Source organism: Candoia aspera, chromosome 3 (assembly GCF_035149785.1).
Source record: "Candoia aspera isolate rCanAsp1 chromosome 3, rCanAsp1.hap2, whole genome shotgun sequence".
Classification (NCBI taxonomy): Eukaryota; Metazoa; Chordata; class Lepidosauria; order Squamata; family Boidae; genus Candoia; species Candoia aspera.
The window spans coordinates 15204287-15222425 of NC_086155.1; the positions used below are offsets into that span (position 1 = coordinate 15204287).

Sequence of the window (18139 nt, forward strand, 5' to 3'; positions counted from 1 at the left end):
CTCTTTCTTATCACAACTAATGGTAGGAGACAAACTTGTTCCTGAAAGGCAACCAAAAAAAGAAAGAAAAAAGAAGGGAAGGAAGCAAAGAAGAAAGGAAAAAGCACTTTCTTCCAGTTTTTCAGCCTTTTCTGGATTACCGCTAGCAACTGGCAATTTGAGAAAGAAATTTAGGATTTTTGCTTCGGCATTAACCGTTCCATGTCTTCATGAAGTCACCTTCCCTGATCTTATGCCTTCCAGACAGGTCAGACTACAGCCCTCCTCCTTTCAAGCAATAATCATCTGGAAGGTGCGTGGGTGAGCAGTGTGCAGTGGAAGAGTGACCATTCAGAGCACGCACTATCCTGAGCACATGCTGTAACAGCAAAACACAATTTCCTTGAAGGTCTTTCTCATCTCTGGACTCCGGAAAGCGTATATAAGAGGATCAATGACAGAGTTGCACATGATAAGAACCAGGTAGGTGTTGAAGTGAGAAGTGTAGCAAAGGCAGTGTGGATTGGTGGGGCAAGAAATGATGAGGATAAGATGGAGGAAAAATGGTGCCCAGCAGATGATGAAGACTCCCAAAAGGATAGTAATAGTGACAGCCCCTTTCATGCAGGTGTGCTGGTGCAGGGCTCCATCCACTGGGAGGGCTGCAATGCGCTTGACATGCAAGCGTGCAAACAGGAACATGTGAATATAAAGCAAGGCCATGAAGAAGAGCATGGTAAAGAACATAGTGATGAGGCAAACAATGACAGTTTTGCTCTCATAATAGGCAATGAACATGATACCACAAAAGATGCAAGCTATCCAGATGACCCCAATGAGTGCCAGAGCCTTCCTCACAGTCATGATACTGTGGTACCGGAGTGCATAGAGAATGGTAATGTACCTGTCAATTGCTATGATCAAAAGGTTGCAGATGGAGGCAATCAAAGAGATACAGATCATTGAGTCAAAAACATTGTCCATGTTCTGGATGAAGTGGTCATCAATGGTTAAATAGCCACTGCTCAGGATGGCAATCATGATGGTTTCCAAGGCATTGGACATACCCATTAGTATGTCTGCTGCTGCCAGGCTGCAAAGAAAAAAGTACATGGGGGAATGCAAGTTGCCATTCTTGATCACTGCAAGGATGACGAGGACGTTCTCAAGAAGACTGATGATCCCAAGTGTCAAAAACACTTCAGCTTTAATGAAGACTTGCTCACAGAATTCATTGTCACCTCTGCTGCCAAAAACCGAATTGTTGACTTCTCCGGTGACATTAACCAAGACAGGCTGAAACATCAGAATCCAAGATATTGTTTTGTTCATTGTGAAGAGCAGAGATTCAGGTTTACATGCATTTATGGGGAAAAAAAACTTAGAAGAGAAAATCCACCAGAAATCCTTCTGTACCTTTTATTGAATGAGATCAGCTGTAAAAAACAAATCAAAAGTCTTTATTCAGTGCAGAGTTCCAAACAAGTTAGTTCATTTCATGCCAGTAAAATTTGAGGAACAGGAACTGCTACAGATTTCTCTCTCAAAGAAAGAGATAAAGGCAGCAATTAAGAGTCTCTTTCAAAAGAATCCCTTTGTTGATTTAACATGACTGGCTTTGTAATCTGCTACTTCATCTTGGGACCTCAGCTTGGTCCAGGCAGTTCTAGCTTCATTGGTCCAGGCAGTTCTTCTAGCTTCATCGGTAAGGGTAGAGCAGGAACAGGAAACAGACAGACAGACAGGCTTGCTTTGAATTTTATACTTCCATCAATGGAGAGAAAACACTCCTACTTAATAATCCGTGACTCACAGTGACCACTAAAAAGCAACTACTGCCTTGACTGATGGTTACCATCGCAGGCTGTGTAATCCTTGTTGCTGTGCAATTCAAAACTACTTAGTGCCCTCTGGAGACCAGAGAGAGAATAATGTTTACAATTTTTTAGCCCTGTATGAGTCTGTTACACCAAGAAAAACTCACAGCTATAGAATATAAAGGAGAACATGTGGCAAATATATAATTAACAGATAAACTTCATCTGCTGTACATGTGTACCGAAATGTCTTTCTTAAGATTGTTGTCACATCAAAACACTCTGAGGGGTTGCCAAATTTTCAAGACAACATTGCATCAGCATTGACTATCCAGACACATTTGAGCAATAACAATGAGCTTGGTCATTGATATGCTACACAAAATACAGAATTTCCTGATACCGTATATTGTTGTAATTGCTGTAGCAGCTGTAATTGCTCTAGCAGAATCCTCCCCTCCAACTCCACCCCCCAAGCTCTCTTGTGCTTTATTTTTACACATACTGTACATTCAGTTAAGGCCATTTGATGCATCTGCTCTGCATCAAATCATATTGTTCCTTGGATACATCACAACTGATGTTGATTTATGTTGACTGTTGATTGACTGTGGAATGATGGTTCAGGCATTAAAAAAAAAATAAAATCTGAAGCCTTTGGGAGAAAAAGTTCCACGTATTGATATATAGCAGAAATGGCACTCTTGAAAGATACCAGCAAGGGCCATTGGTATTTATTTACTTAAATACCAAAACATCACCATCATCACCATCATCATCATCATCATCATCATCAACAAGAATATTACTGTAATTAGATTTATTATAGCCACCCACTACAAAAGATTCTGGGTGGCTTACAACATCCAATATATAATTTAAAACAATTAAAAACCTAACAACAAAGCATAATTTAATAAAAGCACAACAGGACAAAAACAGCCATAACAATAATAAAAAAGTGACAGGGGCTTTACTAAGACACGCTAACAGGCCTGGGAACAGAATTGGTTCTTAAGAGGCTTCTGGAACCCTAAGGGAGTGGATGCATACATATCTCTGAGGGAATGCTATTCCAGTGGGTGGGAGGTGTGATAGAGAAGGCACGCTTCCTTGGTCCCACAAGATGACAGTGTTTAATTGAAGGGACCTGAAGTGCACCCACCCACTCTTCTGGAAGGTATCGGGAGGGTAGAAATGTTTGGAGACAGGTGGTCCTGCAGATAACCAGGCCATATGCTATAAAGGGCCTTATGGTGTGACTAGCATTTTGAATTGCACCCAGAGGCCAACTGGTAAGTTCCTTTGTAGCTGCCACCCGACCATCCTCTCTACAACCTTACTCCAACACTAGATCACACTGCAACTTCCTTGAGACAAAAAACAGGTCTAACCTGCGACCCTTGGTTTGCATCAGGCTCTCTTATTATGTGGGACAAGTCCATGGTTGCCATGGAAGCCATGAACTCTTGACCATCCCAGATTGAACGTTGTCCGATGGCAGGTTAAAGTCCCCATCAGCCTCAGGGATTCCATCACCAACCCAGCAACAGAATCCAGCAGCTCAAGCAGGGATGGTGCTGTGCAGCTGAGAGGGTGGTACAGCAGCAGTGCTCCCAACTGTTCCAAGAGGCCCAATTTCAACCAGAGGGTCTCACATCCACTTATCTCCTGAGCAGTCTCTAAGCGCCCTCAACAACTTGTGAATGTCAATAGCCACCACCCCTCCCCCCCAGGTCTCAGCTGATGTAAAACCCAAAACCCAGGTGGGAATATTTCAGGGAGGGGAACACCCCACTCAGGGCCCACTCAGGCCTTAACTATATATGCTAGATCAATGCCCTCATCCACAATCAAATTGTGGATGAAAGCAGATTTATTATACACCAGCCTGGCATTCAAAAGCAGCAGCCAGAGCCCAGGGCCACCAAGAATCCAGTTACCTGGTCCGGAGGGTGAATACTGAGGGAAAGAAGTCAGGATAGCTCTCAAACAGCATTCACGGCATCCCCGAGGAGGCCTACCCTCAGATTCCTGCTATTTTTACCCCTGCCTGGCACAGTACTAATAATACCACTTGTCCTTGCATCTCTCCTCAGTCCACCCCACCCTTGATTTCTCTGTCCCAGACCTGATCCACCTTAAGACATTCAAAAACACACCTACCAACACCAAATGCCAACAACAAACAGCAAGCACCCACCCATTACCACCACCACCACCACCACCATCACCACTGGTCCCACCACATGGAAATATTGGAGAACAGTGTAGTAGGAATTTTATATATACAGCTTTCACTAATCCACCTTTTATTTTCTAGATTATTCTAGATTAGCATTCCCAACTAGGAAAGTAGCCATCCAAAATATTAGATAGCGCTCTTCATCACACCCAGCTGGGATGGCCATAGTCCAACATACATGGAGGACATCATGTTGAGGAAAGATGGTCTTAGTAAGGATAATGTATACTATGACTTCATCATATTAAACTGCCTTATTTCCACCTCAGACTATTAGCTGTGAAGGTGAGGAAATGCTGATATCAGGTGTTGGAAGAATTTCTTCCCCGTGGTTCATTCCCTGCTCAGGTCAAACACCAGAAACCATAATTTAGAGCTCAAAATTTATTTAGCACACAAGGCAAAAGCCTTGAGTGCAGCCAGCCCCATGCAAGGGTGCAGTATCCTTTCATAGGCAGGTATAAACATTAATTTGTGCATGCCTAATTCTAAAATTCTCAAGTTCAACTTCCCAAATAAGGAATAGCCCAATTTCTCACTTTCTAATTGGTACATCTTATCTCTGTTGCTAGAAGTGTAAAGGTTTCTTCTCAATTCTTCCTTATCTGTCTATGTGACCCTCTCACTTCTCTATAATAGTGAAGCACTAACTTCCCTTCTAAAATGGCATTAGTTCAGTTTTTTAATAACTACTTTCCAACCCTACCCCCTTTGAGCCTTTAAAGAAATGCCTTTTAAAGGTTCACCTTTTTTTTATAGTCATCAGCAATCTTCTGCTTAATTTCCTGAATCTCCATGTGCTTAAGCATAGTGAGTTTAGCAGCACAAGGTTTGTAAAACTTCAAAAAGCTAGAACATACAACCGGTAAATGACCTAGACATTGAAAACCACAACATCCAAAAATACAAATTATTATGAATAGAAAGACAGTGCCTACTAGGTTTTTTAACCAGTCAATTTTTGGAACCACAAAGTAAGTCTTTTGGATCATGGGGCAAAACTCCAGTTGATATAATATTTGGCTACATTATGGAAATTAGATATCATTAGCTAGATCTGATGAAAGTCTTCTAACATGACACCAGTACTATCCACATAAGAATAACAAGTGCCATTTATCAAAGTACAAACCCCACCTTGCTGGGCCTATAAAAGGTTCAAGGCCATACAGTTCTGAAGGGCGATATGTGAGACTTGAGTTGGGAGATGAAGTCCACGCATCTTAAAGTTGACAAGGTTGAGAAACATTGCAATAGGCATTGCTTTGATAACGCATTAGACCCTTTAGCTGGTATAACTCCAGCTAAGGTGATATTTTTATGATTCTCTCAGTCCTCTGTACCCTTACAGGATCCTCTCCCTTGGGCTCTGAAGTACATTTACCATCAGCCCAGGTATTTGGGTTGCAGGGGGGATGGGCTGAAAACTCAAGAATTTGTTTGACCTCTTGCAGCTGAAGTAATATTCAAAAGAAGCCAGCAACTAATTCTTTCCCCAACATCCTCCCAAAGTCTCAGTCTCTAAATTGGAAAGTAGGAACAAAATAAGTTCAAACAGCATCTCAGAGTAGGAGATGCTTTAGAACAGCTCCATCAGGTTTGATCTGGGCAGGAGCAGGCAGTCAACACAGCAATGGGGGATGGCTTCATCTTTGCTTGTTTTTTTCTTCAGCTACTGTATGTCCTTTGGTAGCAGACCCTGAATGGGAGAGGGAGTAATGGTTAGCCACTGGGATGACCATCTAATCAGCAGACTGGTAGGAAAGGCTTTTACCCATTCAAGCAATGATAGATTGGAAAGTCATCTTGGCAAGGCACTTCCTAAAAGGTCAAGCATATAAATGTCATTTGAAGAAGTTAGTAACATCCCCCTGGCCCCCAGACCACTCGAGCCAAGCAGGAGTTACATCCTCCAGGCTGAGCAACACAGCAACTGCAACCTGGGCTATCAGGCCTGCACAGCATCTGAAATCCAGCATCCACGTGACACAACTGTAGCTACTGGAAACAAAGTTGTAGTTTCTAGACATTGGTAATTCAAAAGAATTCAATTTTGCAGTCCCAGAAGTGCAAGGATAAGTCAATAAGTCCCAATCTCACATTGTTTGCATTCAGTAAAATCTTGGTGCAAGCTCAAAGGATTGAATTTGATGAGTAATAGGCTTGCAAAGCAAGTAGCAAATCTCAGGAAGTTATAAAGCACAGTTTGTAAAAATACTGTAAACGTTTGGGGGGCATGTTCAGCTCCCATCAGTTTTCTTTGGAAGTACCCCATCCTCCCTCTGTAATCCATCCTCCTTCCCCATTTGTCCTGAACTTCAATCATGCATCCAGCAGGCAAGAAGCAGGCATGGCACAGGCAAATCTTGCAGGCTTGAAGCAAGCTGGGGAATTCTAGGAGTTGAAGTCCACACATCTTAAAGTTGCCATGGTTGAAAAACAGTGCTCTAAGCCAAAAGATCCTGCTGAAGGATATTGCAAGAAAGCAGAAGCTTCTGAAGTCCATCTTTCCCACATGGGCAAATGGCGAATCACAGATTGACCATGTGACCTACTCATTTAGCAACCCTTCCCATGACATTCATTAGTTTCATTCACTTCAACAATAGCAACATGCTTTACCCATATCCTAAAGTATTGAATAATAAAGGAACTGAGAAGGAGAAAAGATAGGATCCCAGGTTAGTGAGAACACACAATCTTTCACCCAAGTCCAATCAAGCACAGCCCACTGGGGCATGTACAGTCTTCAATTCCTCCCATGCAGCCAGGAAATCAGACAAGCAACTCTGATCAGCAGAGGTGAGAATTAGACAAACTTACACACACACAGAGGTGCAGTCCGGTCAAGGCGAAGGAACCATCACAGAAATCAAATCAGGGGAGATACAACACAGAAGCAGATAGAGCTTATCACTTATATTCAAACAGCCTTTCACGAGAAATCACCTTTCCGCTTTTTCATTTTAGGGTGGCAGAGAAGAGACATTGTTAAATATGGCATGGAAACAACATTCACACACACACACTTCAAATAATGAAGAGTAAGTGGCAGACAACAAACAACCAAAACCACCTAACTTTCTTCAAATATGCACTCAACTTACACAAATCTCATCTGCACAAAATATACTCCAAACCTACACACATACAGGGAGTAAAACACACCTGAATGGCTGGAAACATGGCACATCCAGAGCCTACTTCCAATCATTTGCATTAAATAACAGAAAGGGAGCGTACCAGAAAGTCTGGAAGATGCACAGTGTGGCCAAATCTGTGGAATTCCAGGTATTCCTGTTTTACTGCAGTGAGATTTGGGTTTCACCGGGACAGATGCGCATTGTTTCTCCAGCTCAAAACAGGTTTTCAACCTGACATTTTTATGCACATGCACGCACAAAGACCATATAGCTGAGAGGTGTAGCAACCTGCACATCACCCACAAATACACAAATCTACACAGACCGATGCTTACAAACAGAAAACACTGGCACCTTGCTCCTATTGACATCAACATTGACAATGGAACATTGCTCAAGAAAACTCCCAGATTATTCATGCATACAATCTCTTGCAGTCCTGTAGGGACACAGGAATTCCTCCCCCTTGCTTTTCATCTGGGAGAAAGAGACACCCAGTCCTGGTGTACAGGTGGGAAGATTCATAGAGTTCAATCAAATCATTCAACAGGGAGAGAGGTTGGCAGAGATCAACACATTGCTCCATTGGTGAGATATTCTTAAATAAAACAAATGCTGATGGGTTATATGGTAATGGTTGTTCTGATTGCAATAGTTTGGTTGTACATTTGTCTAGATATGAAATCTTTTAATAGCCTTGATGGTTTCAGTTTACAGTAAAATGGCCTAATTTCTTGCAGTAGAAGCAAACTGGAGCATTTCCACTTACTTCTTGTTCCCCTTTACATAGGCTGATATAAAATGCATCAGGAGTTTCATCAGAGGTCTGAAAAATGTTGCATTTTTTTTAATTGATTGGTTTCCTGGCCATTTCTTTGAGTGCTCTTAATAAAGAGCTCTTAATAAAGAGCCAGTTTGGTGTAGTAGCACAAAGCCAGCTGGATGACCTTGGGCCAGTTGCTCTCTCTCAGCCCTAGGAAGTAGGCAATGGCAAACCGCTTCTGAAAAACCTTGCAGGGATTGGTCCAGACAGTCTCTGAGAATCAGACACAACTGAACAGATTAAAACACACACACACACACATTCCCCAACCTGGTATAGCAACTGGTGACTCTTGGATTTACTGCTCTGTGCAAGGGTCGTTCTAGTAACATTCCAAGACCCAAATCTCACCTGCCGAAGTGTGGTACCACAGTTGTCTCCCCACCTCACTGGAGGAATCACTGCCCTAGCAATTTTAAGAGTGGGGATTTATTTGAAGTCTGAAATGGCGTGGATCAAATCTTGACCTCTTTACAGCCTAGACTCACCCGTAAGATCAACAAGCAAGTGTTGAGTGGCAGAAAGTCCCCTGGTGGTGGCAGGTGGCCCTTGGGGTGGTTTTTGGCAAGCAAGAGCTCCTGGCTGGCTCACCAAAATTGTAGGAAGAATTTATTCCCTCTGGTTTAATCCCTGCTCAGGTCAAACACCAGACACTGTAATTCAGTGCTCAAAAGTTTATTAGCACACAGGGCAAGAACACTGAGTGCAGCTGGCCCTCAGTCAGGGGTGAAACACCCTTTTATAGACAGGTACAGCTAATTTGTGCATGCCTAGTTCTAAAATTCTCAACTTTAACTTTCCTAATGAGGAATAGCCTACACATTGCCAGGTTGAGAAACACTGCTCTAGACCAACTAACTCAGGCTATAGCCCATTAGAATTAGTCCCTTCTGCCCAGAACTCACCAGCATCTCTATTCTAGCTCCCATGAAAACAGTAACAAGTTAAACCAGAGGTATTCACAGAGGAAAGTAAATGTTTATGTTATGTTAAATTATATTCCAACACTGTGGAATTTGGTTGTTTTTGAGGACTGATGGTTATATTGGACATGGGGCGTTGCTAAGAGAATTATTCTGGGAAATTGGTATAGTACTATTTCTGATATTAAGGTTGGATTCAAGAGATATGTAAAATTCATGTTTTTGAAAAGGTAATTTTATCTTCTATTCAAAAAATGACACAATATGTTCTTATTTGGCATTGATTTTATTACCTTTATTCATTTATTTTCTTTAATGTAGATTTAGAAACTTTTAAGTATTGTTTGATACTTGATGGATAAGTGATATGTATAGTTTCCTCTTTTGTTTTGCTCTTCTTTGTTATTGTTTTCTTTTTGTTGTTTTTCAATATTTTCCTTTCTTTTTTTCCTGTCCTGTATATTTCTTCTTGTAAAATTTGTTAAGCTATATAAATAAAATCTGTTTAAAAAATAAAATGGTAGCATGATTGCTTGATCAAAGCCCAGCTGTTTTCATGTGAGATGCACATCAAAAGTCTTTGATCATGCAACTGCAGCTGCCATCTTGACTTTTGTGATCCCCTGTGGCTTCCCCTAGGCTGAATATCAGAAAATTGAGAGGCACCAGAACGCTTACTTGGAATGAGAATGCCTTGGAAACAAAAATCTACTCAAGAGTAACCTAGCATGTCTGAATGACCTTAGGCTTGATGAACACCATCTGATTTAAGACTATTAATTCAATGTACCTAGATGGCCTTCTAGCCAAATTAGACTTAATGAACTCTAGCTAAGAAAGAGGTAATTACAGCCACAACTATATAAAAACCTCTTGAGACTAGCTCATGTCTAGAAGCATATTTTTTTTGTCAGTAGCAAGTCTTGAACTTCTACTGTTCTTTCATTTATTCTCCATAAGCTTGATTTGGGCTGGTTTGTTTTTGACATCTGGACTGACTTTCTGGTTAGCCTTCTCCCCTCTGGCCATGAGTAATTTTGGAGAGATTTTTATCGCTATGTTTTGCTGTTCCCAACTGCACCATAGGACAGAATATCATATAGCATGGGACATCTCCTTATCCTGCTCAGGACTCCAAGTACGAAGAAGATGAACACAGATGAAACCAATACCAAAAGTCAAAGAGCTTACCCAACTTCCTTTATACAAACACCTTCTAGATCTTCCAGAAATGGAGATCTAGTCCTGGAACTGCAAGACTTGTTCCACTTATGTTGAGGAAACACATATTCTGCCAGCAACCTCTTCCTAGGTCCTTGCTCTACCTATTTGGTTGGATTGCTTTCTTGAGAAACAGTGTCCTAAATCCTATCTTCTCTATTTACTGATCGGCAGTACATCAAATGTAGCTTTGTACTCACAGGGCTCCAGTAGATAATTAGCTCTTCTCTTTCATCCATTAGCTTCAACTTGTCCTTGCTCCATAGATTCCAAAAGGTTGAAGTCTGAGTCTCCCATGCTTGTTGTATAATTCAGTCAGTGGAAAAAACAAAGTGGATAAACAAGTCATAAAGCAATCTTGTTTGCTACAGAAAAAGAAATGTACCTCCAATCAAGATAGAATTATGTAACAATCAATTGTTAGATACCCCGGCTTAAATTCTTTGCCATTATCCTGAGAAGACCATTTGCCCTTAAGTCCTCTTACAATCAGTGAGACAAGTTACCCACAATTAACTTAAGTTATGGGTTTTCAAGGGGACTGTGAAATCAATGCTCCTTTTTCTTTTGATTGGGGAGGGAGAGGTTACAAGATTGACATACCCGGATGTTAGGAAAGGAGCAGTTTTAAGCCAGTTTTCCAGGGCAGGGAAAGACATGGGAGAAAGATGCACAAAGGCCCAGCTGAATATTGGATGATTTTGGCAGAATCAAGGCAACCAGTATATTTTCTACAGAAGAGGCCTTCTAGGTTAATGACAAAACAGTAACTGGGAAGGCCTCTCAATTAGGTAATTGTTGGATAATAGTCTAGAGTGGTTCGTTGATGGAACAGAGTTGGCTTCTGTATATAAACAAATGTAGTATGACAAGAAGGCTGAAGCAAGAATCTTAGAAGTTTGAATTCATATTGATCTTTGGTTCCAGGAGGAAGAAAAATGGTGATGAGGTTACAATCCTTATAATGAGACCCTCCTAAAAGCCTTTTCATTCTACCTGCATTTTAGTTTACTATTTGTTTTCAGATTACTTGCTCCTCCCTTAACCATCATATTTTATTATTTTGCTATCTTTTTATTATTGCTATTACTGGGTCAGTTCTTTTTACAGAAAGTACATTTGCACTGCTGTCATGGGGAAAAGGAAGAAGAGGCAGGGGGCACCTTCTGCAACACAGACTTCATTTAAGCCTCTGAAACAACAGAAAGTTGACAGATACAGGAGAGACTTGCTTGCCTGTGATGTAAGTAACATCACCCCACTTCATTTATCCAATAGGTATGACCCTCTGGAGTGGGACCTACAAGCTGAGATTGAGAGTCAGCAAGTTATAGAACTTTCCTCCTCTCTGACTGTGGTATGGCATGTGAGAAAGACCTTGAGAGATGGGGTGAAGAGATGCTGCCTAGGGAATGGTCAGATAAGAGAGGGCATAGCCCACAGCTGCATAATGGGAGGAGACAGAAGCTCAGAAGGGACCCCCTCCCTAGCTTCCCAGCCTGTAAAGGAGACGGCGGGAGATTTGCACTTTCAGACTCGCAAGATTCTGTTAATGTAGCCTTACAATAAAGTAGAATTAGCTCATCTGGTTGATTTTCCTGTCTGGTCTACCTGGGAAGGCTGACACTGACAGAGGATGTCCTTTCCCCACAGACTGCCACTGTTTGCTCAGCCACCAAATGGCTCATACAGGAAGGAGATGAGGGCTCAAACTTTAAATCCTTGAAAGAAGTAAATACACTAGATTGTATTACTAGACATAGACTCCTGGCAGCACAGACTATTGTTTCAATCTTTGATTTGGTGACTACAGTTAAAAACAAAGTAGATTCTCTAAAAGAATCTTTTGCAAAATTTACTGAGAGTTGATTGAACAAAATTGCCCACCCTGCCAAGGCAAACAGTCCATGCCTAAATTGTGCCATACAAATAGCTGGCAGAGGAAAGGAAGACCTAACCCCTAAACTCAGCCTAATAAGAGGAAATGACAGGGAAGAAAAAAGGAGGCTAAACAATCCTACAGAGAAAGGTGAGAAGGGCGAAAAGCTTGTAAAAGGCAAATGTCTCCTACAAAGCAGGAAGATAACTCTGCAAATCTTAAATAACAGAGTAAATAGAGGCAGATGGGGATCTAAAAATGCCATCATCCAATCCTTGAGCCTATTATTTATTATTATTATCATTATTATTACTATTATTATTAACATCTTTTATAGTGAGATGGGCAGTGTATAAATTTAATAAATAAATAAATATTATGCTGTGGAAAACAACTGATGGTCTTACAAAAAGTAGAATGGCTCCCACCTAGAAGCAGTTGCAATCAAATCCTGCTGACGTTTGGGCAGCCTACAGTTCCCAGCATGCTCTTTAAAACAAAACCCTTCCCTGAGCACCTTTTCGATCTTCCCAATTCATGTTTTGCACTCTGAGGAAGTCAGCCCACTTCTAACTCAGTTGGCCAAGAGGGTCCTGGCACCTTGACACACAAATGTAATATTCCCCACTCAGTCAACTTCCAGGACACCTTATCAACAGAGTCTCTGCAAGGGACAGCTCTAAGCAAACAACTTGTGCAACCCACAGCAATACAGCAGTCTAATGAATCTCTGGAAGGAAGCTTGATTAACTCTCTTAGTGCTCCGTTGAACTCACACCAGGCTGACGTCATTAAAAGGTGAGATGACCTGAGAGAATCTTTCATGACAACTTGTAAAACAGCCAAGCCATTAATAAATTTAGCTTTTATCAACTACCCAGGACAAAAACTTCTACCTTGAGAAACAACCTGATTGTGATCCTGCATGACAAGGATATAATCCTGGTGCAAGAAACATGGATGGTTGATGATCTCTTGCTTCATGGTTACCACTCATGCAAAATGGAAGCAACTCCAGGTAGGGGGCCAAGGAGGCTGAAATGCATCTTGGGCATCCTCATCTCTACCTCTTGGAGAGTGTCATCTACACTTGTCCTTCCATTAAAACAAATGGCCACATCTCTACTTCTTAGTTTGGATACTGGCTCATTGTTAATTATAAATGTTTACCTTTCACCACTACGAGGAAAAGCTGAAATCATTGTTGCATGTATGGAGCGGGAACAGTATGTTGAGCTACCTCACATGGCTAGAACACCCAGCCATTAGAAAGCTTTCTCTATCACTCAATGTCCTGCTCTCCCCTCTGCAGTATTGGATGGTGTCAGAAGGATCAGACACCTTCTTGTCCCTTGGTTTGTTTCCCGAGCCAGGAATTCAGTAAAACTCACCAGACGATCAGTGGAGGTCAAAGGAAGTATATTTATTCAATCCAAAATTGTTGATTAGCTTTGGATGAGCAGCTGTGCAGGATTGCCTTGCCATCTTCCTTTTTATAGGTATTTTCAGTTCAAAAATGTAGCCAATCATTATCAATGGAATGGAATGTGTTAGCTTATTACAGTAGCTTCTGCTCTATCAGCATGAACGTCTTCCTACCGTGCAATCCTTCCTTCCTTTCATACTCTGCTAAAACAGATGTTTCCTTATCTTAGAGTTACAACAGATACCTCCTTATTTACAGCTGAACAGATGTCTCTTTATCTAGAGCTAAAACAATGGGCATTTTATCTTTCCTATACATGTGTTTTCCTATACATAAGATATATGTCTTCATTTTCATAGGTTTTGCTTTACATAGGTTTTGAACCAGCCTTTATAAATGGCATTTCTATCTTCCTTATACAATCTTTCCTTATTGTAAACGTAGAAGAAAAATATCCCAACACTCATAATTTCCCCTCTGCAGTATTGGATGGTAAATATAAAAAAGTACCATTGGCTGAAAGGCTCTGCCCCTGTGATTCTGGAGAGGTAGAAAGCACAGAACATGTTCTTCTTTGTTGCTCCTTTTACAGAGACACTCAGATCAGATTTATCCTTCCTCTGATTAGCAGACATCCTGGTTGCTAAGACTCAGCCTATGACCAGATGCTGCTCATAGATTAACTGCCTTTTATCACAGCGCATGTGGCTAAGTTTTGCGCGGCAGCATGGAAGATCTGCCAGACCCCGATGGGCCAAGTTCCCACTATATAGATGTATTCTATGCAATCTTAGATATTATTGGTTTTTTTTGTAACTTTGCATATTATCACATTCTACCTAAATTTTAGATACTACTATATCACATTTTTAAAATTTTAGATGTTATCACATTTTATATAATTTTAGATACTACTTTATAACCTAGACATAGCTTGCTCCTTTTGGACTTCACTCATGGATTCTAGTCAGGTTGTTTTATAAATGTATTTTAACACTGTCTTAAATTTTATTTACTCTCTCTTAAGATAGATTTATAAGTGCTTGCAGAGCATTCAAGGGCACATTGCTTGTGCTGGTCTAAGACTGTAATAAACTGACTGAAACTGATCTTTGGTTCCTGAATAGTCAAACATTTATTTCTCCTAGACTGCTAGCTCATTTTTTTCTAATGAGAGAAGCATGGCATTCCACGCCATCTTTTAATTTTGACTTTGTTCTTCTAGGGACAGAGAATAGAATGTCTGCATTAGAGTTACTGAAGGAGAAACATACAGGACGAATCAAACAGCACCTTCTAGTACCTAGAGAAGTACATAAACAACATCTGTTAAACTCAAATTAAAAAATAAAAAATAGGAATGATTAAATAGGGAACATATTTACATATGGGCATTTCCAATTAATCATCAGGAATGATATTTGGTTGCTTAAAAAAGCAGGCGTAAAAGGAGGAAACCTATAGTGTTAATCGCTTTTGAAAAATAACATGGTTTTGCTGCAAAAATCCATTTCTCATTTGTTTAAAGTTTTCAGTTTTCAATCTCTAAAAAAATAATTCCACAGGGATTCTCAAAAAGTGACCAGATGGCACCCTAAGCCTTGTGTATCTCTCCAGGGGTGCTGTGAGAAATCAGGGAACTGTCTTGAGTATTAGCCAACATATCACAAGGAATTCAGATGGAAATTGACAGTTCTTTCCCTGTATATGTACTGTAGAAGTGCTCTATATAGGTGTAGGTGGTTCTTTGGCCTGTGTTTGCAGATGAAAGATCAAAATCAAAAGTACATTAAGCTTTTATATTTCGAAACAAAATGAGCACAGCAGGCTTGCCATTTCCCCAAAGAAACCTTTCCTTTCAGCATGATTGTATCCATCTTTCCTTAGAAATAACTCTTGGTGAATTCAATGCAGATTGCACTCAAGTTATGTACAAGATTGGAGCCTCATCATGGACTCATGAAATTAAAAACGCTAATGCGCTTCTGGGAAATTCAAGAGCAGACAACTTGTCGTATCCTACTGTTACAGGAGAAAGAAAAGGCAGACATACTAAATTCACCTCTATTACCATTATGCTGAAAAGTTATTTATTTTTCTTCCTGCTTTGTTTATTTTTTAAAAAGGAAGATCAAGTTAGCGGACCTGTTACAGGGAAGCTGAGGATTCTTGTATTTATCTGACTTACAGGAACACCAAGGATGCATTAAATATTTTGTCTTCTACTATGCAATCATCTATCCAATGCATTCTCTCTGGTTTCCCATGCTTCAGTTAAATCCAGAGGGAAAACACTTTGAAGAAATATCTATTGTTGGCTCTCTTTGGATCAGGAAGCATGAAGCCTACAGTATGAAGGAGGGATGTATATCAGAAATTCTATCACCAACACTGCCCTCTGTCTCCTCACATCAATAATGTGAGTTGAACAACACCACTAAAACAAATTTGAAAACATCCTGAGAATGAACTAGAATACCAGAGCCTTCTATTGCAGTGGAAGTCAACCTTCAAGAAACTGGAACACAGATTGTAGAACAGTACTATAAAATTAATGCCACATATCTGAAATCTTCTATGTTTCGTGGGTTAAAAAATGCTTTCTCCCTCTTTTCATGTTCTAGAAATAGTTCATCCTGGTCTGGACTGGGCATAGAATAGTCTATCATTACTTGTTCATATAATTCCTGTATTTTTATTTCTTCCCTTCAAATTTTATATTCCTGTCCCCTTTTCTTTGGGAAATAACGTAGCTCCTGTTTCAACAGAGAAACTGTTTTGAATTCAAGGAGCTGGCTTCCTCCAGAGATCTGCCCAACACAATCCCTTTGGATTTAATGCAGTTCATTTTAAACATGCCAGCTTCCAAGTGTCCAACCACAATCACTCCAAGGGGTGACTTACCCTTCCTCCCTCCTGGTGCATCCAATAAGAAAGATACCAAACCTGTACAAAAACTTTACTACCTGCGTTACAAAAGGCAAGAACCATACAGTACAGATATGCAGACTGTACTGCACAGGTACTCTTACTTAAATCCCAAGTAAGCTATTGAACTCAATGTAAGGCTTGAGTCTGACTCTGACTCCGAAATCAAAACTTATCCTGAGTCAGAAGGGGAAAACAAAACTTATCGGGAAGGAATTGGGGAAATAGAAACCAAGAGTGACTCAGGGGAAATTCAGAGATGCTGATTGGGCAGAATCTGGAGGGAGGTTTGAATCTTCCAATCAGTGCTCGAGAGAGGAGAGTGGAGAAGTGCGCCAAGCAAAAGGCAGCCCAATTGGTTACAGAGGAGAAATGGTGCAAAAAGGATCATATTAAAATGCACCAGCGCAAAGAGCAAACTGCCAGAGACAACTGATCCATTGAGCTAACAGCTTCTTCAGAAGAGTCCTTGCCAGAACCCAGAGCTTTGCCTGTAGCTGACACAGAATCAGTGCCAGTTCCTACTACTGATGCGGACTTACCTTCCTTGCACTCCAATCCAGCTGAATCCTGTCTTGCCTCCGCAGTTGAACCTTGTCCTAGTACTCCAGCCAAGCCTCAACTTGCTGCTCCAGCCAAGTCCAGCAAGCTTCGTCTTGCCATTCCAGCCGAGTCCAGCCTTGCCTCTAGTTCCAAGTGTCGCCTTGTCATTCCAGCCGAGTCCAGCCTTGCCTCCAGTTCCAAGTCTTGTCTTGCTGCTCCAGTAGAGCCCATCCTTGTCTCCAGATCCCAGTCTTGCCTTGTCACTCCAGCAGAGTCTTGCCTAGCCTCCGTCACCAAGCCTAGCCTCCCCTCTGTGCTGCACCTTGCAATTGGACCTCAAGCTTCATCCTTGCCACGTGCTCTAGCTACACCCAGTCTTGCTGCTTCATTGAGAGGGTTAGCTGAGTTCTGCCTTGCTGTGTTGCCACAGCCTCCTTCTACTCCTGGTCTCGCAGCCTTGCCTTGTTTCCCTCCACTGTCTGGGTGGACTTGATTGAACTGTACTGTCTAATCTAATAAGGACTCTCATCTGTTGTAAATAAAGAACTTCCTTTGTAATTCTGCCTGGCCGTCTCTCAGTCCAGACAGGACACTCAGTGGGATAAATCTCTTTGTGTCCTCTGCTCACCGATAGCAGTCCTCTTTTTCTTCTGCGACACAACAGTGGATCCTTAAAGATGTTGTGCATTTCGAAAGTACAATACATGCAGCATTTAAACCAAACAGTCCCCTGCAAAAACTGATGCAGCTGGTTTTTTTGGCTGCTTGCTCTTTCCTTCTGAGTTGGGTCTCCAATCCACTTTTCTGCCCTCAACCAATTCACTGAACGGATTCCTCACAGGTGAAGCTGTTGGCCTCTCTTTATTCCCATTGGCCAAACCTGTGAACTCATTTCCTGAATCCCACCTGGGCCAAGGGTTGCAGGGAGAAAAGCTTCAGACTTTTTTCCTTAATTTGAAAATTTTGCCTCTTACTCCCTTTATCTCTTTAGGTCGCCTCTTTCCAGGCTAAGCTTATTCTTTTTCTTTTTCCTAGTCATTGCTCCAGGCTAAACTTTGGGCCCACTCCTTTCTTCCCTGTGCACATATACATGTCCTTGTGAGCCTGTCTGTGTACCCAGAGCTCCACAGATACCCTTTTATATCTTTCCTAATTTTGAATTTCATGTCTTGCATCTCTACTGTTTGGGACTGACACACTCCCCAGTTCTGA

The 18139-nt window shown here is 41.2% G+C and overlaps 1 protein-coding gene across 1 annotated transcript; it reads right to left on the reverse strand.

Moving 5' to 3' along the window:
- Window positions 1–342: 342 nt before the first annotated feature.
- MC3R (melanocortin 3 receptor) lies at window positions 343–1311 on the reverse strand. Its single transcript, XM_063300043.1, has one exon. It carries the CDS (start codon window positions 1309–1311, stop codon window positions 343–345), a length of 969 nt encoding a protein of 322 aa, XP_063156113.1.
- Between the last annotated feature and the right edge of the window lie 16828 nt (window positions 1312–18139).

Bases quoted from the DNA above. Each gene is read 5' to 3' on its own strand.
- MC3R (XM_063300043.1), bottom strand. From the start codon at position 1,311: ATGAACAAAACAATATCTTGGATTCTGATGTTTCAGCCTGTCTTGGTT.